Genomic DNA, 25,705 nt, shown 5'->3' with positions numbered 1-25,705 from the left:
TACTGCCAACTTTCTAATCCACGTTATGTAATCCTTCACTGGCATGCCTAAACCTTCACTGTTCTTACCAAAATACAACTATCAAGAGCATTGCTATCTCAGAGTATATAATGCAATTAATTTTTTTAAACAAAAGTCACAAACATGTAGCCCCCCATCCAACATCAGGTTAGAAAGTTCAGTAATAGTCAGGTGACTCTATGTGTTTTGTCAACAGATGTCCTACATAGAAAGTCCCATAATGAAGTACCAATCTTGGGATAGAACATTATGGAAGCTGGGAGTAGGGCTCCTTTGCTGGTCAGACTGTAATAGCAGAGGTAAGCTGTAACCTCAAGAGTGCTAAAAGAAGAAGTTGGAAGATGAAGTTTGATTTGTAAGTTGAGAACTTAAAAGGCATTGCAAACTTGTGCATAGTTGATACTTTTGCAGACTGTATTTCCTTTGGCATTTTTACAAAAGAGTGTGTGAATGTGTTTAGCCTATGAACAAAAAGCTATTTATCCATCAAGTTAGCAAAACAAATGAACATACAGTTTCAATTATTGACCAGCACTGTGAAAGGTGGAGGCATGTAAGCAGCAAGCGAGAAACAACCTTTACAATGCAGTCATTACATCGCACTACCTTTACATAGCAGCCATTAGATCGCAACATCCTTTACATCGCATGTCATTACAATGCAGTCATTACATCGCATGTCACTACAATGCATGTCATTACATCGCATGTCACTACAACGCAGGCATTACATCGCAAGTCATTACAATGCATACCATTACAATGCATTGTACCTTTACACTATCCAACACTTACCCTACTGTTGCACTCACTGGAGTTAGAATAGTAATTTTTTACCCCTACACTATCCAACCCTTACCCTTCTGTTGCACTCACTGGAGTTAGAATAGTAATTATTACCCCTATACTATCCAACACTTACCTTAAATGCAATGTAATGGTATGCATTGTAATGGTATGCGTTGTAAAGGTATAATGCGATGTAATGGAATACGTTGTAAAAGTAGTTTCTGAAAATGCGATGTAATGGCATGCGATGTAAAAGAATGCATTGTAAAGGATGTTGCGATGTAAAAACTGCGTTGTAAAGGCATGCATTGTAAATGTATGCATTGTAACATCATACAGTCGCAGCAAGCACTACCAGAACATTAAAGTCATAAATAAGATATTACAATGTTATTATGTCTGCAAAGTAAAATAATGAAAGAATAATCCAGCTCATTATTACAAGCTCAGTGTAAGTTGCACTTGCAGTCTAGCAAAAGGACACTTGATCCCATCATCAAAACCTAAAAGAAACCCAAATGAGACAATGTAAACATCCTCAAAATGCCACAGGCTTGTTGACAGCCATCCAAGCAATGTCAAAGCATGAAACGCAGATGAAAATCAATGGCTGAAGGGGCTGACCCAAAGCTTACACCCTCGCTGTGCTTCTTCGTACGGTACCTTCTTGAAGAATTAAGAACATGAGACCAATAACACAACTAATGCAGTCTGTGCCAAAACTAGACAAAAACTAAATTACATTAATGATTTGTCACATAAATGAGTATAAAATATTCTGAGGATTGTAAGGTGCCTTCCTATGTCTCCATTAAGCATGGAAAGAGGTCTAAGGAAAGAGATGTGCAAGACTACAGCAAAGAATAAACAAGCTATACAAATGACAGGTAGCAATTAACAAGAGTGTTTTATTTAATACAGGCCATATTTCTTTGCAGACAAAAAGTAAACAGCCTCTAGAAATGCTTAAAAAGAGAGGGAGTTAGAATAATGTAAACATACTTTGCTATTCGTGATTTATTGCAAGCTACTGGAACAATAGAGAGCCTTCTTCTGTGGAACATCCTGTTTCATCCAGGCAATGGGCTTTGCCAAAATCCCAGCATTAGAATAGATAGTTTTTTCCTCTACTGGGAAATTACATCATGTTTACCACTGTGCAGAAACCACTTTTAGTTGGAGGTCTATGCTTAATATAAAGGCCCCTAGATGTGTGCAGTAATGAAGGACCTAATTTTGTGACAGTGTTCACTATATTAAGTTGCAAGAAAAGACAAAATATACAAAATAATATGGCAAATTTATAGGCAATATCATTTTGCTATCTTGGGTTAGGGCCTTTCACAACCAGTGTAGATCTGGGCAGCAGGCTATGAAACTGTAGTAATACTATGTGGTCAACTTATTCAGCAATTGACAACTGACCAGTGAACCTTTTAGCTTACTCCATGGAATTAAACATGCAATACAACTAACTTCCAGGGGCTGGCCAAGCTTGTGTTACAGCAGCAAAAACAGTTTATTTCCCAGAAAGAATAAACAGAGCATTATAGGATAGTAGATGAGTTCCAAAGGCCACGAGCTACGCAGTACTTAGTCATACCTTCATACCAGCTATCAAAGAACTGACAGCTTTGTTTTTTAGTTTGCGCCTAGGCAGCTCATGCTCTGTGTCTTCCAGGCTGCTGTATTCACTCTGTGTGCTTACAGCCCGCCCATTGCCTTTTTATTTGTCCCTTCGATTGTCATTGAAAACTGCTTGCTTGCTAGGGGTTAATCCTTACTCTTTGTCCCTCTTTTTTGTGTTTGGTTTCCTCCCACAGAGCAACGCCCAATTACAGTTAACATTACACATCTGTGTTTATGTGATTATGTGTTCATTTGGGGAACTATTTTTTTCTTTGATTCCTGCTCATGTCACTGTTTGCCCATCTTCGGTGGATTAGCTTTGTCGCCCATAAATTAATATCCCAGTCCCATTAAAATACCGACATGAAATGTCAGACGCTTCAGATGCTGATTTCGAAATAGCCTCTTTCATTTTCTCTGACTTCAGCATGTGAGGATTTGCCCCACACCCCTCCCGCATTGCTTCTTGTTGATTTAGTTAGCCTCTGTCACCAGACCTTCAGCATCCCAACCTTGCAACGCAGCATAGGGCAAGGCTGGGGCAACTCCTGCTGCATTTTCTCTGACGCTTATTTATATAATGTGAACTTGAGCGACCTGAAGTTGAAACGTGTTACATGAGGGATAGTTACATTACAGAAGGTCAGATTAATTCTTTGGGGGCATTTTTAAAGAGCAGGAACTTGACGGACTCAAAGATATTGAAGCGTTTTACAAAAGCGCCAGTTACAATACACAAGGGCAGGTTCATTTTTTAGTTTTTAGGTACGCGGAGATTAAGTGATGCTGACACCACCCCCGTTTATTCACGCTTTTCCGTCTACCTGACAAATGGGAGCAGCATTCATCCCTCCCACCTCCTCCCATGTCGCTGCATGCCCGCCCGCTGCCTCTTCCTGTCATCCTCCTCCACTCAGAGCTCTAATTTCAAAGCACATTCACGGCATCGCCAAAGGGACCATGAGGCAATTTTTATTTTATAATGTGAAATCGATTGACCCGAAAGTGTTGTAGCACTTTACATGAGCGCTAGTTATATTACAGAAAGTCAGGTCAACTTTTGGGGGCATTTTTACAGAGCGCAAACCCGACTGACCCAAAGGTATTGAAGCACTTTACAAAAGTGACAGTTAAATTACACAAGGTCAGGTTAATTTTTTTGTTTTTATGTGCGCTGAGATTAAGTGATGCCAACGCGGTCCCTGTTTATTTATTTCTCATCTACCTGACAAATGGGAGCATTTTGTTGTTGTTGCTGTACCTAGTGCCCCTATAGTCAGGGGGCTGGGACAGAGAGCAGGGCTGGGGGCTTTCTGGTCAACGGATGGTGTGAGCAGTGTTTTGAATGAACGACACTGAAGAAGGATGCCTGGTAAATAAAAGCCTGGGAAAGAGGGATGTGACGTCTCCGCCATTGGAAAGTACTTTGCTGCTTTTTATTGTATGTTGTTCAATACTCTAGTGATGCAGTCGCACACAGAATGTTATAGTGCTGTTGACTTGCATCGAGGCACTTGTCTTTCTGTCTGTGCATTAAAAAGCCTTGGAATGTGTCCATAAATGTGAGGCAAGCATGTATTCCTGAATCACATTGAATGGCCCAGTGTGTAGTAGCTGTATAGCTCTTCAATCCCTGGCAGCACAGCACCCAGGATAATGTGCTCCATGGCTAAACACTTATAAGGTCCCAAACACGAGACCTATTGGCTGTGCCAATGCTTGTTATAAGATTACCAATATGTGTTCCCAAAAAAACAGCTGATATGGGCGCTATTGAGCTTGAGCTGAGTAGTGCTCTAGCAATTCTCAGAGTGAGGGTGCTGCCATCTTAATAAAAAAGTGATTTTGGGAGGAGCCTAGCGCTTGACCAAGATGGCCGCGTGAGCTCTGAGCTCCCGAGACCCTCGCGCCCTCCGTCGACTATCCTGTCTCTAATCCTGTCTGTATGCAAGGCATCGTGTAGATGACTTGTCAGGGAGGCGATTGATGCTACCCGAGGTCGGATCGCCCACCGGGAACCGGAGTTATCCATGGAGGAAGATTGCGGCCTATCTCCGAGGGATGCCAGGGGCTAGAGTTGGCAGGATGCCCGACCTCTAGTTGAACAACAGCGGCCAGGCGAGGTGTGAACTGTCGGCTGGAGGTCTCCGTCCTTTCACTTTCACTTTCTCGCCCTTTGTCTGCCCTGCCTCTGGTGAGCTCTTGGTGGCTTTATTATCCTTTGGACGCTCTACATGCTACTCTGGCGGCCCACTGCAGAACTGATCACTCCTGATTCCTCTCGCTGAGAGAGGGCCGTCTTATTTGAACCGACCTGCTTGGTGCCAACCATGTCGGGCAAAGCAGAGGTGGATCGGCTGAAGCCTAAGACTACCAGGCGGGGAGCCTATACTCAAGCCAAAAATATGGACCGCTATGCTCTGCAGAAGGGGTCACCGAGTGGGTCGAGCCAGTCGCCGGATACTCAGAAGGCGGCCTCGCCCTTGGCCCCGGAGCTCTCGCTGCAGGATGTCATGGGCGCGCTCGAAGGGATGCAGACTTCGATTGGGAGGCAGTTTGATGCCCTGGCGCATAAAGTGGACACCATCTTGGTGGACGTTAACCTGATCCGCGCGGATTTGGGCAAAACGAATGAACGGGTTAAAACCCTGGATCTCAAGACCACGGGCCTCGCCGATGATGTCTCGGAACTGCAGACCGAGGTCCGTAAGCTGAGGACCGAGGGTGATCTCGCCGCCCGTCGGATGGAGGACTTTGAGAGCCGGGCCAGGCGCAACAACGTCCGCGTTATCGGGGTCCCGGAGTCCTCGGATGAGGCCTCGGTTGACCTGCTCGTGGAGGACTTGGTGCTTAACCATCTGCAGCCTAAGGGTCTTGGGAAGTTCTTCGCAGTTGAAAGGGCCCATAGAGTGCCGGGTGGGAGGCCCAAGGTGGGAGCCCCACCGAGGCCGATTGTCGCCCGGCTCTTTCATTTTCGAGATCGGGACGTTATCCTGCAAGCATCGAGGGTGACGGGCCCGGTCCCCTTCCAGAACGCGTCGGTGAATTTCTATCCTGATTTCACCCAGCAGGTGCAGAGGCAGAGACAGGGCTTTCTGGGGGTGAAGAGGCGACTTCGGGAGAGGGATCTGAAGTATGCCATGCTCTTCCCTGCCAGATTACGTGTGGTGTACGAAGACCGGACATTCTTCTTTGAGTCTCCTGCCATGGCCGATGAATGGCTGGACGCTTTGCCTCGACGACGGACGGGAGAGGACACTGCCGCGGATGGGGACAGTGGCCGGGATGGGCAAGGTTGATGTTTTCGGAGCCGGTCTGACTCGATTTGACTTTGTCTAATGACTTGAATAGAGTGCAGTAAATGCGGAGGGTTGCGGGAGGACGAGGGAAGCTCTTTCCTCCCTTAGGGTGCTTTTTGTAGATTTCGGGTTTGGTAGGGCGACAGGCACACTGCAAGTTGGGGGGCTTTGTAAGCTGCAGCAGGGGTGCAGGGTGGGGGGGATGGTTGGGATTTTGGGTTTGTTGTTGGGGGGTCTGTTTCTGCAAGGCGTAGTGATCATTTTCGGGATTGTTCCATGGTGGCTCTTCGGGTGGGGGGTGGGCCTCCTTGTGTCTGGGGATGGGGGGTAGAGGTTTAAGTGTTATTAGCTGGAATGTTAATGGTTTGGGGGATCGCATTAAGCGCTGGATAGTTTTGCAACACTTGAAACGGTCAATGCCAGATGTTGCCCTACTGCAGGAGACACACCTTATAGGTAATACGTGCTATGCTCTTAATAGGAAGGGTTATAAATTCATAGCTCATTCGGGATTTTCCTCCGGGTCCAGGGGTGTGGGCATCCTAGTCAGGGCCTCGCTACCATTTGAGGTGAACTCCACCATTGTTGACGATAGGGGGAGGTTTGTGGCGGTGGCGGGGAGGTGGGAAGGTAGAACTTTGGTTTTAGTTTCGGTTTATGTCCCTCCAGCCCTGCAGGCCTCCACGTTCACAGATCTGGGTAGGGCCTTGCTGGATCTCCCGGGGGGTATGCTAGTGGTGGGGGGGGATTTCAATGCTGTCGGCTCTGGGCTGCTGGATAGGTACCCGCCCAGAGACACTGGGGGGGCTCAGAAGTGGCTTCCAGACTTACTAGACACACTCGGCCTGATAGACTGCTGGAGGCTCCGGCACCCCCCACAGCGTCAATACACCTTCCACTCCGGGGCGCATGGTAGCCTCTCTAGGATTGATTACTTGCTCACTTTGGCTGCGCACGCCCCATTGGTGTCTGAGGCCAGGCACATGGCGCGTGGCATATCGGACCATTCGCCAGTGTGGGTCAGGCTGGATGTCGGCCGTGAGGGAGGGGGAAGGGTGGCTCCTATTAACCCCTGGTACTTTCGAGATTCCAAGATGCGCAGCGCACTGGTGAAGGCGGTTGATAATTTTTTCAGGGACAATCAGGGGTCCGTGGACTCGGCAGTGTCGTTATGGGAAGCATTTAAGACCGTGTCGCGAGGGGAGGCCCTCTCACTTGTGGTGGCGGCCAAGCGGCGGAGAGATGGCGAGGTTATGCAGGTGGAGGAGGAGATCGTGGCTTTGGAGGGAGCGTTAGAGGAGGAGGTAACAGCGGCCTCACTGCATGAGCTGAGCTTGAAGCAAGCTGAGTATAAGGACCTTGTGACGAATGCCGCTAAGACCCTCAGTAGGGAACAGCAGGGCCGCCTGTATGATGTTGGTGACAAGGCCGGGAAGCTCCTAGCTTGGCTGGATAAAAAAGAACGGGTTAATAGAGTAGTGCCGGAGCTGACGGGAGAGGGGGGAGAGGTGATTGTGGAACCTGAGGGGATTGTACAGTGCTTCTCGGACTATTTCCGTAAGGTTTATGCCTCAGTGTCGGATAGGCCGCCCGAGGACTCGCGTGACCTCTTGCGGGATATCGCTCTGCCCTGTCTTTCTGATGTAGATAGAGATGATCTTGATGGAGACATAACGGTCGATGAGGTGGCGGGAGCTATTCGCGCGCTGAACTCGGGCAAGGCCTCGGGCCCGAATGGCTTGCCGATTGACCTGTATAAGCTGTTCCCGGATAGGGTAGCCCCTCACCTGCGCGCCATGTTCGTGGAGGCGCGGGGGAGTGGGACCCTCCCGTTGGACCAGAGGCTGGCGACAATTGTTGTGATACACAAAGATGGTAAACCCCGAGACAAGTGTGCCTCATATAGGCCCATATCACTCCTCAACGCCGAGCCGAAGATTCTGGCTAAAATCCTGGCGGGCCGATTGGTCAGGGTACTTGGAGACTTGATTCACCCGGATCAATCCGGTTTTATTCCGCATCGCAACACCGCGTTAAACCTTCGGCGCCTTCATGGTGTGATCGCCAGGGCTGGCACGCTGCGAGAACCGGCTATTGTGGCGTCTCTTGATGCCACGATGGCCTTTGATACGGTGGAATGGGCGTATTTGTGGGCTGTGCTAGCCAAGTTCGGCTTTGGCCCTGGTTTTGTGAGCTGGGTGAGGTTGCTGTATGAGGGACCCCTTGCGAGTGTGGTGGTAAATGGCCGAGCATCGACTCCGTTCCGGCTTGGGAGGGGGACTCGGCAGGGCTGCCCCCTGTCGCCTCTGCTGTTCGCCCTTGCCCTTGAACCGCTGGCGGCGTGGATACGCTGGCACCCGGATATACGTGGCCTTAGATGGTCGCCCGAACACGAGGACCGCATTTCGCTATATGCTGATGATATCCTGTTGTATCTTGCCTCGCCCAAGAACTCCCTTATAGTGGTCTGTGACGTTCTTACATCTCCTGGTAGGAATTCGGGTCTCATCATCAACTGGAGTAAATCGTATTTATACGTCCTGAGTGGTGAGGTCCCACCGGTCCCGCGAACTTGTTCGATCCAGATTGCTCAGCAGGGCTTCGTGTATCTGGGGATCTTTATCTCCATGGACCCCGCATTGCGGTATGAGAGAAACCTGCTCCCCCCCCTGGCGCGCCTGCGGCGGGATGTTGAGGGCTGGCGGAGGCTGCCGCTTTCCCTCGTCGGGCGCGCTGCCTTGTTCAAAATGATGTTCCTTCCTCGGTTCCTCTACGCATTGCAGAATACTCTAGATTGGGTGCCGGCCAAGTACTTTCGGGAGGTCGAAAGCCTCCAACGAACGTTGTTGTGGGACGGGCGGCCGCGGATAGCAATTGCTAAATTGACGCTTCCATGGTATGACGGGGGTATCGCGCTTCCAGACATCCGACGCTATTACTGGGCCACCCAGTTGTCCGCGATTAACCATGGTTTCTATGGCCCGGCCCTCAGCCCTGGTTATGCCATGGACAGATGGTTGCTGCGCGGTGGGAACTATCATAGGGCGTTGTACTCGCGGTCCCTTGACTCGTCCCTCACGGGGCCCACTGGGGTGGCGGTCCGTGTATGGAAGATGGCGACTGACTCTCTGGGCTGGAAGGATAGGCTCACCCTAGCTAACCGTTGTTTGAATCTGAAAGGTTGGGTGGGCTTTGGCATACGAAAGGGTTTGATAAATGGGACTTGATCGGCATCTCCAGGGTTGGAGATGTGTTGATTAAGGGGAGGGTGAAGTCCTTTGAAGAGTTGCAGAAGGAGTATGAGTTGGGGGCAGCTGAGTTTTTCCGCTATGTTCAGGTGCGTCATGCCCTGCGGTCAGTCCTCGTGGAGGGTGAGAAGGTGCCTGAGTCCTCTCCTTTGGAGGACCGGATCCTTGATGGCCATATGCCAGAGAGCACGATCTCGCTCATCTACAAGAAACTGATAAATGTTCGGGCTGATCTGCTTCTGGGGCTGCGGGACCAGTGGACTAGGGACGGACTCGAGTTGGATGATGAGGACTGGCAGTCTGCTGTTTCCTCTCCTAAGGAGGTTGCGATCCCGTCGCGTCTGAGGTTGGTGCAGCTCAAGATATTGCATCGAGTGTATGTGACGGGGCCACGGCTGTTTCATATGGGATTCTCTGAGGAAGGCCTATGTAGGAGGGGATGTGGTATGGTGGGTACTTTCCTACATATCATCTGGGAATGTGGTGTCATCACGGAATTTTGGAGGCGAGTCCATGCAGTGATGGGGGAGGTGACGGGCATTGCTATGCAGCCGGAAGCGCAGTGTTGTCTCCTGAATGTCTGGGGGCCCACTGATCACGATGAGGCACAGACCCAGTGGGTGACTCTGGGTAACATGGTCGCTAAGAGGGACATCGCGCGCTTGTGGGGTTCCGTGGGGCCCCCCACGTTAACAGCGTGGAAAGAAAATATGGACTGGAGTATGCTCAGGGAGAAGACAGTATATTGCGCTAGAGGCCGCCCTCGGAAGTGGCATGCCATCTGGGGGCGGTGGAATCACTACAGGGGGGGAATATGTCTTGCCCCTGATCTGGATTCCCCCGAGGAACAGCTTTCTTCTTGACCTTCTTTCCAGCTCAGTATGCAGATGTGATGGTTAATTGACTTCTTGGGCCTCTGCTTTTCCCCCTTTTTTCCCCTTATCATAGTACTGTGACTGTTAGACGATTGGGGTCCGGCTCCCCCTGAGGAGCTATCACCGTGGGCATTCAGTGTTGTTGCCTTGCTGGGGTTTGTTGTGTGTTTGTAATTATTTCAAAATGAAACCTTTTCACTGCTCCTTCAATGCACTGTGGACGCTTCTTTGTCCTCTCCTATCGAAGCTGCCGAACCTCCGGGTTGTCGGCTGAATAGCTGTGTCCAGATTCTTGCGGAAATAAAGGTTTTAAAAAAAAAAAAAAAAAAAAAAGTGATTTTGAGGAGTTCCTATTGAGAGTAGCAATTGAGCCACGCCACTTCCCTCTTAAACGTGCCGGGTTTCCCCAAAAACATTGATCAAACCATTGGCTGCAGTCATGAACTTTGATGCATATTTTCCTAGATTGGTATGGATGGGTATGTGGGACAGTTGTGTCTGGGTATTTGCACAAATCTCACCTTTACTTGAATAGGAACTCGTGTTGATATGCTCACAGTACAGAGCTCTACTTCTCCCTGGAATGCGAATCATGCAGTCTTAAATTCCTAAGATTAACAGAGCATAACAGGATGTGCACTGAGAATAAAGTGGATGAAATAGGATGAAATTGCTAAAAAATACACTTTCTGCAAAAATATTGTGCAACGTATGTCAGTTATGTAATGGATCTACACGTCACACAAAGCATTAGATTATGGTCCTGCAATTGCATCAATTGTATTTCAATCAGGAGATATTTACAGAGGAGGAATAATAAATCACCCAAGTGTTAGCCTTCATCTAATGTGTCTTGGGTTGGCTTGGGCTTTGCTTTCCATAAGAGTCTCACTCACTCATTGAGTGGCATTGTCAATTGTTCTTGTATTAGTGGCAATTTATTTAAAATATTTCAAACCTGTGACAAAGAAGCTAGTAAATGCTTATCACCACTGTGGGAGTTGATGTAAGTTCTGTCAGAACCTGAGTGAATTTAAACAAAATACATAAATCTTGAATGCAGACATTTGTAAACATAAATATGGCAATCGAATTTTACAGTAGTTTCTTACAAAGAGTTGTAGCCTTGCTTAATTAAGTCTAGCCTGTGACTGCCTTTCAAAAGTATGACACTTGCTGCAAAAAAAGACTTCATAAATTGTGAGTTCAATGCCCATCTCTTGTAAGCTGCCTGCAATGTATCTGGGGGTGCTGCTACTCCTACCGAATCCCTACTTCCAACGCCCCTACAAGCACCATCAAATTTCACCATCTGGGTCATCGACTGTCCTCCTTCCGTCCACACTGATAAAGGTCCTCTGGCCCCACTTAGCGGGAGAACTTCTAATGCTGTTAAATAACTCCACGAGCAAGGGCAAAGTAACTACCCTTTGGAAATGAGCCCGCTTGTTTAAAAGATTACTCCAATAATTTCACCCTATCACTCCTCTGCCATTCAAAGGCACATTTTTGGAAAGACTGTTTTTTAGGTAGGTTTCATACCTTGATGGCAAAACTGATTTATTTGACTCCATTCAGGCTGCTGTGCAGCCTGGTAATAGCATGGATCTTGCTGTACTTCAGCTTTTAAAAATACTCGGATGTCTAGTGGATGGTGATGGTGTCAGACTCTGATTTTATTTAATTCAGTTTTCAACACCATCGACCACCAAACTGGAATCTAGTCTAGAAGAAATAGTCTTTGCAGGCGAAGTACTGGCACTCGCAATTGCGTCTCGCACAGGTAAGAGCGGTGAAGTGGGGCGGGGTTGGTGGAAGTCGACAGATGATGGGATAAGTAATATTAAATAAATAAAACCACTTACTTTGCGCTCACTGCATCGCCGCGTCGGCGATGCGGTGAGCGCAAAGTAAGTGGTTTTATTTATTTAATTAATAGTACTTATCCTGTCATCTGTTGACTTCCCCCACCTTCCACCCCGCCCCACCTCCACCCTTCCCCATAGCTCTTACCTGTGGAAGCCGCTACTGGGCACTGCTCTGAATATTTTTGGAAGGGAGATACCAGTCCGTAGCACGACTTCCACTGTGTACTAGACCAAGGCTGCATCTTATGCCTATTTCTTTATCACATATATATGTGGCACCTATCAAAATGTCTCAATCTTGTATCCAATTCTACTTGTACATTGATAATATGCAGCTGAGTTTTGGTCTGTACCAACCTAGGCCCATATTACAGAATACGGCACGCTTTCTTTGTTTGCAACGGGCTCACGGTTCAAAAGATGTGCCCTGTTCAAACAGGTACAGTGTGCTGTGTTATATTTAATGCACTGCCCCCAGGGCAGCCGCAAAGTCGTGCTGCCCCTCCTGCAAGGGCGCTGTCTGGGGGTCCATAGTGCCCCCTTTTGCCCCTCAAGAGGGCTGCTATCAGGGCCATGCCCCAATACAAATGAGGGAACACCTTCTGGTGATAACGCTCTTTGTTGTAAGGCTATCACTCCCATAGACTAACACTGGGTTACTTTACTACACTAAGTAAGCGACAACTTCAGTTTGGAAACAGATCACTTGTAATTTAAAATCCTGTTTAATGGTAAAATGGCATTTCTCTGCCTAAACCAAATATGCCTTCCTGCCAGAATTCAGGGTCACATGATTGTGAATAGTGCTCCAGTTATGTTTTGTGTATTCCTTCCAGACATGGGGACAAAAGGGTCTTGTCTGTGGAGGGGGTGGTTTCTCTCCTGAGCAAGATGTCCAGAGAGGTTGTACTCAGCCTTTCTGAGCTTCAAAGAGTACCCTCAGGGCTATGCCCAGCCCCTTCCTGATGTGTACGGACTGCATGCCCTGCCTCTGACAAATGCAGCTCACACCTAGACTTGCCTCCAAACTGTCTATGGTAATAAAGGGCAGGCAAGTTGCCCTCATGTTTTATCATTAATAGAGACTGAATGTCCTGGAGCAGCCATACAATGTGTGAGTTTAAGTTTTTGGGGAATATTATATTTATTTTTTACTTACTGTCTTACTCATAAACTATTTTAAGTTATTATCGGACACTGGTGACCTGTTTGATTCTTCCTTTCCCCACTGGCCCTATAAATATGTGTCTTCATTTTTAATCTTGGCTACAGACTGTAGGCACACAATTTGTTTCCAATACATGAGATATATTTAGGGTTGCTTTGGGTCATCTCCTTGCTCATAACTGGATGGCTTTGTTAGCTATCTTAGTTGTCAACACCTGATTTTATGGTTTCCCTGTGTTGTCATGTTTGTCCGCCCCAGGAGCATTTTAGTCTCTGAGTGTTCTGAGTTGTACCTTCTATGACATACTTGAGGCACTGTGAGCCTGATTCACAAAGGTAAACGTCCAATTTTGTGTAAGTTTATGATTGTGGCTATTCACAAAAGGATTTGCAAATAGTATCTTTACGACTGAAGAGTCTTCGCACATAAAAAGATAGTACAGTCTTATCTTTTTATGTGCAGAGACTCCATTCTCGTAAAGATACTGCTCATAAATCCCTTTGTGAATAGCAAACAATCATAAACTTACACCAAAGTGTAAGTTTACCTTTGTGAATCAGGCCCTCTGTTTTTGCTCACTCCATGGAAGTGCATGTGTTTCACAGCTCTCTCTCCCTTTTCCTCTTTATACCTTCCCCACCCATCTGCAAGCTCCCTTTTCACAATAATCCACTCTCTCTCCCCTGATGTCTCCTGTTTTACTCCCCATCCCACTGGCTATGTTTTCATGTTTTTGATTTTTTAATATTACTTTTTTTTACAAAGACCCAGCAACTGCCAAGTGCTGCTGAGCTACCCACGTCCTTTATAGCACTCCGTGTGCACTCTTTTTTAAACGTTTATCGCTCAACCTTGGCCACCTGCCATGTTATAAGGGAAAATTGCAAATGACCACCATATATCATAATACATGCACACTCACAGTCATAACATGTGTCTCGACACGTACCTGCATATTGGGGCGGTTGTCTAGGAATGGGTGCCCTTTAATAAGCAAACCATTGCAGAATTAACCAATTGCAAAATGTACAGCCATTCATGTGTATGTGTCTTGATGCATGTCTAAAACACGTATCTGCCTTTACTACGCATATGCCTGGTTTAAATGTTAGTGGTAGCTTGCACTTTAGAGTCAGAGAGAATAGACGGGGTTGGGAGGTGTTGCAGACTTAGGCGAGGAACGGCTCGGTGAGTATGATTTCTGGAAGTGTTGGGGTCGGGAAAGTTTCTAGGATTTTAGGGCTCAGGAAGGGTGGTCGGGGTCCTTTATAGGGTGGGGAGGCTGGTATTAAGGCTCAAGGTGGGGGCTGGGTAGTTTGCAGGGCCATGTTTAAGGGCTTCAGAACGGGGGGGGGGGTCAGGGTATGTTTTAAAGCTGGGGGATGGTTTTAGTGCTCAGGGCGGGGAGTTGGTTTTTTTTTAGGGATGGGGTTACTTTTTAGGGCTTGGGATGCTTTTAGGACTCAGGGGTTGGAGTGTTTTTAGAGCTGGGTTGTGGTCATACTCAGAGCTCGGTGCCGGGTTTTAAGGCTCAGGGTGGGGGCTAGGGTGTAACCTTAACGACGCATATGTATATTTACCAATTATGCCATTACAACAAAATCCGTGTAAAGCCGTGCATGATTAAAGACCCGGTCGTTGTTAAGACTGAGTTGTTCAGCCATGTGTTGTTGGGGATTGCGTAGTTCTGTCATACAACCATTATTTCTATATTACTTTCCTTTTTTGTGAACTCATTTGACAGTTGATCTCGCCTCCTGTTTTCAATGCGCTAACACATGTAGATTATGTCTGTTGAGATCATTCATTGCTTGAGTTGTAGTTAGGTAAATTTGCCAGTTATACTCCAAAAAGAAATCTAAGACAATAATGCAATGATATGTAACATACCTGTGTATACTGTTGCTTATGAACACAGTCCTCCAGAAGTGCATAAAGAATTGCGTATTAGAACTCATATTAGAACAATGGACTGTTGAGCACTCCATTGAAGACAATGGAGGGCTCCGGGCTTCTAATGGCCAGTAGAAGCCCAGAGCATCAACATTCCAAAGTTTGTTTATAGCTGTTGCTGTGAACAAAGGCCACATGGAGCCCAAGGGGATTTCAACTCCCTCGGTTTCCGTGAAGCCTTTGCTTTACAAATTAGAACATTCTGCCTTCTAGGGGCGGAATGTTCTAATAGCCTTAGAGCCCTCCGTAGCAGGCTCTACCAGGCATTAATGGCCCGCTCCCTTGTTAAAGGCCCTCATTTTGGTACAGTCCTTTAATGCTTGAGTGGGCCTTTAATGGCCAGTAGAGCCCGCTACGTCGGGCTATAAGGCTATAACCAAATGACTATACAACTAAATAACGTAATCATGTTTTTTATTTCTGTTAATGTCATGTGTGGTGTCTCTAAAGTATGATTTTTGAACCTCGTTTTTAGCGGCGCTGTACATAATACAGCATTGGTATTATGCACACGATATGTAAGTTTACAGAAGCATTGAAGAGCAATTCTAACGTGTTGTCAAGTGAGCTTTACCTTTGCATCTTTGCTGTAAGCCAGCACCTTGTCTTCTTCTTTTGGATGGAAAATTAGTGTCTCCACTGCGAAAGTAATGGATTGCTTTTGGAATGAAGATCCTTCATCGATACTGCTGAAAAGGGTCTGATCCCGGTCATTGAGTGACGAGCTCACAAGAATGATCTGAAATACAAATCATAATTAACTAATTTAATTAATTAACAAAAATTGTAAAAGAAATATTAAATTGTAAAAGAAAAAAGATAAGGTTAGCTATGAAAAAACAAATCATAAACATTATTCAGAGACTAACTTTGCTAAAGGAAAATCATGGCATTAAAGATTCTCTGTCGCACAAGAAATGAAATGACTTCATGGTTACAGTGCAAAGCCTTAAATCAATCAGATTCATAAAACATTCAGATTCACAGGTTATTGTGAATAACCCAACAATAACTCTTACAGTGGAATGGATGTGACCACACATGATGCTACTGATGACATTACAGATGGCATAATCAATTAAATTAAGAAAAGCTGCCATGGAGGCTTAGTCACCTACCCCGTGTCCTACTTGAAAACATGGGTATTTGTGTAGAAAGCGCTTGAAAGGCTAGTGATGAGTTAAGTGAGCTATGGGGGAAGGTGCCTTATGCATTGGGATTAATGATATGGCCTCTAGGTGCTTATTGATCACCATTGAGGTAGGATCTGGGCTCAGGGCTTTAGTCAGAATTTGTGAGACTTGTGTATACTAGGTATGGCAAGCGTTTAATCCCAGTTGATCCTGTAATGTTAGTAATATCGTCTGACATGAGTTTGATGATGCCATTCTTGATATCATCTGTGACAGTATATCTGAGGTTATGAATAGTGCATTGAGGGAGTTCTGGGTTATTGCTAAACTGTTTCGTTTCAATTAGATTAACCTATGAATTTTAACCAATGCATCCTTTCGATTGAAATATTTTAAGGGGCTAGACATAGATAGATACATATATAAATAGATCATTAACTTTATTTCTTGAACCCTCAGCATGTGAAAGAAAACAAAATAAAGCTAGAATAAGTACGTCTAGGATGCCTTGTTTCTGAATTTCAAAAGTTTGTAGCGATGAATATATGCAGCCGAACTATGGTCTGTGAGGCAATAGTCATTTTTTGTTTGGTGCATAAACATTATAATTAGATGGATTTGAAGAGTGACATCTGATCCATAACATAAAAATGGTTAATAATATGAGGTCCTGTTTGCCAAGGGCTGTAAAAGGGATATAGCCTGGAGGGTATTCAGGGTGTGCCTGTGGGCATAGACAGCAGTGCACACAAGCCACAATTGGTAGTGCTAGTGGTGATTGGGTCCCCTAAGGGGAAGCTGGTCAGGGCCAATGATGACGGCAAGTGCTGCAGTAGTGATCGATGATTCCATAAGCTCCGGCCAGTGATGTTTGGGCCACAATGGAGTACTAGCAGAACATGGTGGTGGTCAAGCAAGGAACATGGCAGGCACACTCCAACACTATGGGATAAACGTCCCCTCTGACAGACTATGAGACGAATGTAGGAGCCAGAGGACAAAAAGGGAAAGAGAATGTTCAAAACAGAGGCACCATCCTGACAGACTGGTCGGATTAGCCAATGGAGGAATGAGACAGGATAAAAACGAGACTAGCCTATCACAGACTGTGAGCAGGCAATAGGGGGTTTCAACCTTGGTCAATGGGAAACAGCAATAACCCCCATTGTTTACTTCCAGGCAAATAGGTTAGATAGGAAAGGGCAGAGGGCTGGAATAGGACAGAGCATGGGTGTCAGAGCGCAGCAGGACTGATGGGTTTCTTTTCTCTTTCTTGCAGGAAAAGCAAGCCAGAATACCTGACTGGGACAATCCATACAGACCATGTCGCTTATCCTATGCTGAAAAAAGACCTGGCCCTTTCTGCAGGGTCATCCACAAACCTTTTGTCTATCGCCTATTCTTGCTGAATTCATTTTCGTTGGCCTTAGGACTCTGAGCACTTTACTACTGCTAACCAGTGTTAAAGTACATGTGCTCTCCACTCTAATCCTGGTAATATATTCTTATACCCAATGGGCATATTTAATTTTCTTAAAACGTGTCTGTAAATTGAATGCTGATAGTGGGCCTGCAGCACTGATTGTGTCAACCAATTAAGTAGCCCTTTAAACATGTCTCAGGCATGCCATTGCAGAGCCTGGGTGTGCAGTTTTAAACTGCCATTGGGGCCTGACAAAATAAACATTTTGCTAGGCCCAACCCTTCCTTTTTAATACATGTAAATCACCCCTAGAGTAGACCCTAGACAGTCCACAGGGTGGTGTATCTGAAAGGTAGGACTTGTATGTTTACATTTTACATGTCATGGTCATGAAAGACTCTTAAATTCGTTCTTAACTACTGCAAGGCTTATCTATCCCATAGGATAACATCAGAGTTGCCTTATTACATTTTTATAAGTGTAATTTCCAAATGAGAAGACATACCTGGATCATGTTTGGCGTCCCTGGAATCCTATTTTAAAATGTTAACTTGTGGTGAAGTTGGATTTTAAATTATAATTCTGAAAATGCCACTTTCAGAAAGGTAAAACAATTGCAAAAACAACAGTTGATGGACAGAATGCAGAACAATGTCATACATTCACCCCAGTACAGATATCTGGGCCTAAATCCATCGTTTTTTTGATCACCATGCCATTCCAGTTTGAACCCAGTCATATGCAAATCAGTCTTGACCCTGTGCCTCATGGGAACAGTCCATCCCGCACTGCCAAGCCAGGTCCTCCCTGGACTGGAAACAAGCATCCTAGGACCGGTTTGGGGCTTTCACCCCTCTTTAGCCAGGATAGCTTGATTCCAGTGGCATGGTGAGCACGGGACCCACGTCTGGGCATACCCTTCCCACTCGGGGTGACAAATGCAAAAACAACAGTTGATGGACAGAATGCAGAACAATGTCATACATTCACCCCAGTACAGATATCTGGGCCTAAATCCATCGTTTTTTTGCTCACCATGCCGTTCCAGTTTGAACCCAGTCATATGCAAATCAGTCTTGACCCTGTGCCTCATGGGAACAGTCCAGCCCGAACTGCCAAGCCAGGTCATCCCTGGACTGGAAACAATCATCCTAGGACCGGTTTCAGACGTGAGTCCTGGGCTCACTGTGCCACTGGAATCAAGCTTTCCTGGCTGAAGAGGGGTGAAACCCCGAAACCGGTCCAAGGATGCTTGTTTCCGGTCCATGGAGGACCTGGTTTGGCAGTTCGGGCTGGACTGTTCCCATGAGGCACAGGGTCAAGACTGATTTGCATATAGCCAGGTCTAAACTGGGGTGGCATGGTGAGCAAAAGAATGATGGATTTAACCCAGATCTCTTAACTGGGGGTGAATGTTTTGATTTGTTCTGCATTCCATCCATCAATTGTGTGTCTTTTGCTTTCTCGCCCTAAGTGCGCCAGGTATGCTCAGACGTGAGTCCTGGGCTCACTGTGCCACTGGAATCAAGCTATCATGGCTGAAGAGGGGTGAAACCCCGAAACCGGTCCTAGGATGCTTGTTTCCGGTCCAGGGAGGACCTGGTTTGGCAGTTCGGGCTGGACTGTTCCCATGAGGCACAGGGTCAAGACTGATTTGCATATAGCCAGGTCTAAACTTGGGTGGCATGGTGAGCAAAAGAATGATGGATTTAACCCAGATCTCTTGACTGGTGGTGAATGTTGTGATTTGTTCTGCAGTCCGTCCATCATTTGTGTGTTTTACTTTCAGAAAGTTGGCATTTCGTGCCTTAGCCATTTGGTGCCTGCAGCCTGTCTCTGGTCACATGACTGGCTGTAGTTGGCAGTTGAGGTTTGTGTATTCCTCCTAGACAGCCACACACAATGGGAGCTTAGGTGTGACTGGATGTGGCATCAGTGGCAGGATGGGAGGGAGGAGCTGGCCCAACCTCACTTACACCTGAATATGCTGTATCCTGTTTCCACACAAGGGGCTTAATGACCCTGCATGCATTGTCATTTTAGCTTGCCTGGAGCCAAGGCAGGTGAGGTAGGGAATTCCATGCATTTCAAAAACACTCTCTGGAGAAGCATCTCCAACCTACCAGAACCACGGTATCAGGGAATAAACAAAGGACCTCAGACACCATCTCTTCAGTACACTTCTGAACCTGTGGATACTCTGCCAGGAAAAAGGGCTGCTGTGCTGCTGAAAGTACCGCCACTCTGCTGGACTGCAACTCTGAATTAGCTGCTGCCTTGCTATGCTGATCTGCTACCTACTGCCCTGTTGCCTGGGAGGAAGAACTGCATTTGCAACCAATTCCAGGACCCCAGAGAACCTCAAAGGGCTAGTCTTCTTGCCTCCTGATCAGAGCCTCAGGGACAAAACAAGCTCCTCAACAGCTCCTGGACCCATCTTTGGCAGGTTACTGACCCCCTAAAGGTGCCCCTCAGGTCCTAGACCCTTGATGTGGCTTTTGAGCTCTTAAATGCCAGCTTTTGGGCACTTCGTGACCACAAACAGGCCAGTTTGCACTGGAACTGGGCAGTTCACACTCAAAATCAGTGGGAGCCACCACCAGCCCATCTCCTCGCACAGCTCGCACCGATTGCTGCAGAGGCCTGCCAACGTAAAGCTCCAGCCCGTCTGTTCAAGACACCCACCTGCTCTTCGTGCCACGCAGCTCACCGCCAGCGATGCTCTCCTGGTTTCCCGCAACCCTCTACAGTGTGAACAGGACTCTTGCCACAAAACTTGAGAAGGTACAACTTAAGCAGGACTAATCTGGGGCTGTATCCGCTCCACGCTCCATCGTGGTCAGCCTGAACTTTTGACTTTGACCCGGTCTAGTGCGATCAGATAGCCATAGTTGGCGCTTAATCCTTTTAAGCGCTACATTGCAGTTTATTCTTTCAAAATACATTACTCAGTTTCTACTGATTAGATTTTTGTTATGTTTGGTCGTGTTGTATTTATTACATTTTCTCTAAGTTTCTAACTTGGCTGGATAATTTTTGAGTGGTGTTCTCACTGTTTTACTTTTTGAAGTGTTGCGCAAATACATTGCACATTGCCACGAAGTTAAGCCTGACTGCTCTGTGCCAAGCTACCGGGGGTGTATATAACAACTAAACTGCTAATACTGCAACTAATATTCTATCTCAACTTTTCTTATGAGAACACATTTTGAGATAAAACAAAAAGTGTAGAAGACCTTCGTTTTCTTTGATTTAATCAATGAATTTATTTTATTTTTTTCATTTATTTAGACTTCCATTTATAAGGACAATTTGCAACTTCAACTGTCTATTAATGACTAATTTTTGTGAAATTTCTCCACACCATTCATTGAAACATATCAAGCCTACTTATCAGACATCTCATTCATTCCTCAAGTGTCATCATACGCATACATTCCCGACACATTCTAAAATAAACATATCCCGCAATTAATTAATGGACAAACAATCGAATTTTTTCTATTTAGACCACAGAAAGAATTGTTTCACAGATTGGTCTCAAAAGTTATTGCATTTTTGAGTTATTCAAAATTTCTTGTGGTCTCTTCACAAGGTCTACGCGTTTCGAGACCCATTCTTTTCTGGGGCTCTCATCAGGACCTCTAATGAAAACTTGTTACGATCAGCCGATCTAACGAAGAAAGTCACTTATTGAAGATTCCGATGTAGAATCAAAAATGGAGCAAGTGTTGGAACTCACGGCGAGTCTTAGCGAAGTGTTCGCAAAGTAGTCTGGTGGCGTCTTAGTTGTGGGTAGAGGAATGGTGGTAGTCTCTTTTGTGCTCGATCTGGAACGGTCCTCCAATGATCTTAGGGACTGGAAGGGATTAAAGATGCCATTAGTGGGCTAGTGAAACACGACTCGACTCGTAATGCTGAACTACTTTGCCACACGTGTTTCACTAGCCCACTAATGGCATCTTTAATCCCTTCCAGTCCCTAAGATCATTGGAGGACCGTTCCAGCTCGAGCACAAAAGAGACTACCTACATTCCTCTACCCACAACTAAGACGCCACCAGACTACTTTGCGAACACTTCGCTAAGACTCGCTGTCAGTTCCAACGCTTGCTCCATTTTTGATTCTACAACGGAATCTTCAATAAGTGACTTTCTTCGTTAGATCGGCTGATCGTAACAAGTTTCCATAAGAGGTCCTGATGAGAGCCCCAGAAAATAATGGGTCTCGAAACACGTAGACCTTGTGAAGAGACCACAAGAAATTTTGAATAAATCAAAAATGCAATAACTTTTGAGACCAATCTGTGAAACAATTCTTTCTGTGGTCTAAATAGAAAAAATTCGATTGTTTGTCCATTAATTAATTGCGGGATATGTTTATTTTAGAATGTGTCGGGAATGTATGCGTAAGATGACACTTGAGGAATGAATGAGATGTCTGATAAGTAGGCTTGATATGTTTCAATGAATGGTGTGGAGAAATTTCACAAAAATTAGTCATTAATAGACAGTTGAAGTTGCAAATTGTCCTTATAAATGGAAGTCTAAATAAATGAAAAAAATAAAACAAATTCATTGATTAAATCAAAGAAAACGAAGGTCTTCTACACTTTTTGTTTTATCTCAAAATGTGTTCTCATAAGAAAAGTTGAGATAGAATATTAGTTGCAGTATTAGCAGTTTAGTTGTTATATCTGATTAGCGGCCTAGCTCTACTGCCTTTGGCCCACCACCAGTGTTGGTTTAAGCTACCGGGGGTGAGCACAAGTTAATTTGGGGTTTGTTTGTGCCTTACCCTGACTAGCATTGTGTTTGCTGCTTGACCAGGGCTCACACCCTAGTCAATCAGTCACCCAATTTCTAACATGTAGGCATTAGGAAAATACAAATCTCACAATTAAAAGTACTACTGAACACCCCAAGCACATGGTTACATTCAGGGTCAGCTCTCGGCCGGTGCGACTATTGCCACCACACCGGGTGCTGACTTCAGGGGGCGCTGTGTTTGCAAGTTTATTTTGGATTTAAAAACACCTGCTGTGGCGTTCCTTGCCTCCAGCAATTCCCAGGCAACAATAAAAATGTCAAGATAATTCTGGTGATTAATGTTCTTCCGTGAGAAAGATCAGAGTTTTATCTAGTTGAAGTTTTGACTGATCATAAAATAGCACAGAGAATAAATATGCCTGCTGTGAAGAACGTGTACCATGCAGATCAAAAAGTGCATATATCGTAAATAGGTTAGTTGGTTGCTGCTTTTCTAAAAGACATCCTTTTTTACTTGCTATTCATAAGTAAAAATTCTGATATGGAACAGTGTATTTTTAACTGTCATCAAAGAACTGAATGCACACTGCAAAGTATAGATTAGAGCATAGATTAATGTTGCAAAAAGGGTTCATTTGGGTAGAAATGTATTCTTATTATTAAAGAGAACTCCCAACTTTGATGTTCCATTTTCAATTCTGAGTTTCTGCTTCTCCAGACCAAGCACTAAAACTATACTGCGTATCAGTATGGATGGCACGTTTCTCCTACACTTTGTAGTCCTCTGTCTTACGTAACATTTCCTGTACATTGTTTACACACTTATGATTGATTGTCCCTGTGTCTTGTGTTTGTGATGCAAAGTGCTCTATCACCCTACACTTGTATGAGTGGTGCTATATAACTAATTAAATGCATCTGAGAGTGAGTGGTAATGGAGATTTGATGGGCACTGGTAAAGGGTGGTGAGGGAATCTGTGGTGGAGGTGGTCATTGGGGTACCGCCAACAAACACTGTTGCACCGGGTGTCACCAGCGCTAAAGCCGGCTCTGGTTTTATATGAAATGTTCACAAGGCCTCAATATTTGATCAAGAAAGAAAAGAACAAGCATTTCCAATGCAATCGGTCTCGCCTTTGGGACCTTATATGTATTTAGCTATGCAGCGCATTAGCCTGGGTGCTGAAACATCTACTGTTCTTTAACATGGAGGGAAAGTAAGCACCAGACTGCATGACACGCCAGGTATGGGAACACATGAAGAGAAATGGTGCCTTTCAGTGGGAAATGTTATAGTCCAAAGCTGTGTTTTTAATATAAAGTCAGGGCCTTAGGTAGTTATATCACTGAAAATACAAGATTTGAAAAAAATCTCATTGTCTACGGGTGCTTGTGGAAGACAATTTCTATGGACTGGAATCTGGAGAAGGCTAAAGTGATTCTAGTATTTTACTGACCTCTGCTGGTCGTTTCCTATCAAGAAAGTTAAATAGAGGCAGTTGCCAGAAAAATTAAAAAAAGAAAGTCCCACATCAGAAAGCAATTCTAGTATTTTACTGACCTTTACTGGTTGTTTTCTATCAAGACAATTAAATAGAGGCAGTTGAACAGAAAAAAAGTCCTTAAGCGGAAGCAGACAAGTCATAGGGCTGATCTCCAGAGCCCACAAAGTACATACACATATAAGTATATACTAAATTATATACTAGAGGTCTTGAATGCTCGACCTAAAAAGGAAAACGGCCAGCTCTATAGGGCTGCCTGGTAGAAATATGTAGAAGGCCAATTGATAATTTGTAGATAAACTAGGTGATCACATTTTTTTAAGCACTACTTACATCAAGCAGACAAAAAGTGTCAGTGGACATATTTGAACAACTATTGCTAGAACTATAGATCTTTTTCTGCGTGTAAGTCAGACGTATGTGTGACAGAGGTGCACAATTAGTCTTTTTAAACTGACCCTAATCACACAGATGGAATAGAAGACGTTTTGCATGCAGACATACCGATTATAAATACACAGGTTTTAGCATGTTTGGGGATCAGTCTGCAATTCTGAGTAACCCCAATATGAAGAGGAGTGCATGTTCACAAGGGATGAACCATGCAATGAAGTACCTGCTCACAGATTGGTAACTGTGTCAGTATGTCTTTCTCCCCCGTATCTGCATCTCTAAACACACAACTACATTTACCAGGTGTTAGGCACCAGCTTCAGTAAAGTGTACAGAACACGGACATTTTACTGAGTGTTCGGTAAAGTGAACCAAATGTGTCGAAGTAAACTTTACGTGGAAAGATGTTCCCATATGAAGGAATACAAGCAGATACTTGTGAAAATAAACACTCATCCTACCACTAGACATGCAGACATTTTGCAATGTGTCAATTTAGGGAAGGCAGGCCTTTTCCGGGGATGTGAAGAAAAGAGTAAACAATCGCCGAGAAGGTCTGTCACTTTCATAATTTAGGTAAATGTCTCTGCTATGCAAAGCCCAGAGTGATGCATTTTTTTATGAGCAGCTTAAATACCACGTTCTACCAAATGCACTTGTGAGTTAATGCAGGAATTTGTGCATCGAATAATGTATTATAAGTCAATGATTTCATAAGAGGTAGATGGCACTTGATTTAGCAACCCTGAATAATAACTGTGAATTGTTTTATATCTCTCTTGAATCAACGGATGGTATAGATGAAAGCAATTGAAATACCAGAAGATAAAAAATATGTAGATAAACGGATATAGGAGACAGATAAGGACGACGTGGTTATTCCCAAACTCTGCCCTCTTCTTTCACCCCGATTACAATACACTAAAAACACTATTAAATATTGCCCAGGAAAAATATGCGAATTCATACTAGAAACCTAGGTAATAATACTGTCCATTGTCTGTACATCCCATTGTCTACACACAGCTTCAACAAAATGATAGTAACATTTCTAATAAAACTACTGCAAATAGTGTGTCTCCAAGTAAAATGTCCTACTGAAATTTAACAGAAGAGCATTGTTGGAAAGTTATCATCGGTAGAATGATTGTTATGCCACGGAGAACTCTCTATCCTTAGTTTATTACAATTGCTCAGCATTGCCTCTTAGCTCCCTGCTGCTATAGCTGCCTTATGCATCTTGATTGAGCGTCCTTTTCCTAACACGAGCCTTAAGCCACCTTCACCCACAGCATGCCACCATAACCCCGCTGCCATCTTTAAGGATAATAAAGAACAACAAACTGGTACCTTTCAAAGTGAAAGTACATAAGGCGATTGTGTAATATTTCAATGCTCTCACCCTACACCAATCGCACCCATTGTACATGACGCTGGCTACATCTTGCACTCCACACTTCAGCTGCACACCCATGTCAAGATATACAAAGGCATTGCACTTTGTAAATAGCACACATTAGAAACAACTTCTGGCACATTCATGCGCACGACACTGTTCGAGGCCATCTGGTTGGGTAAGCATGTGTGAACTCAGTAGAACATCCATATCAAGCCACATCTAAGCCGGCTAAA

At 45.0% G+C, this 25,705-nt stretch overlaps 1 protein-coding gene across 5 annotated transcripts in view; it reads right to left on the bottom strand.

Moving 5' to 3' along the window:
• SORCS2 (sortilin related VPS10 domain containing receptor 2) overlaps window positions 1-25,705 on the bottom strand; it is a 2,262,720-nt gene that overhangs the window by 872,963 nt on the left and 1,364,052 nt on the right. For all 5 annotated transcript variants that reach the window (XM_085642460.1, XM_085642463.1, XM_085642464.1 and 2 more), the window contains exon 4: window positions 15,425-15,589. In XM_085642460.1, the coding sequence (XP_085498586.1) occupies window positions 15,425-15,589 (165 nt within the window). The remainder of the gene's footprint in view (window positions 1-15,424; window positions 15,590-25,705) is intronic.

Source organism: Triturus cristatus, chromosome 2_2, assembly GCF_964204655.1.
Source record: "Triturus cristatus chromosome 2_2, aTriCri1.1, whole genome shotgun sequence".
Taxonomy (NCBI): domain Eukaryota; kingdom Metazoa; phylum Chordata; class Amphibia; order Caudata; family Salamandridae; genus Triturus; species Triturus cristatus.
This window is presented reverse-complemented; position numbering and strand designations above follow the sequence as displayed.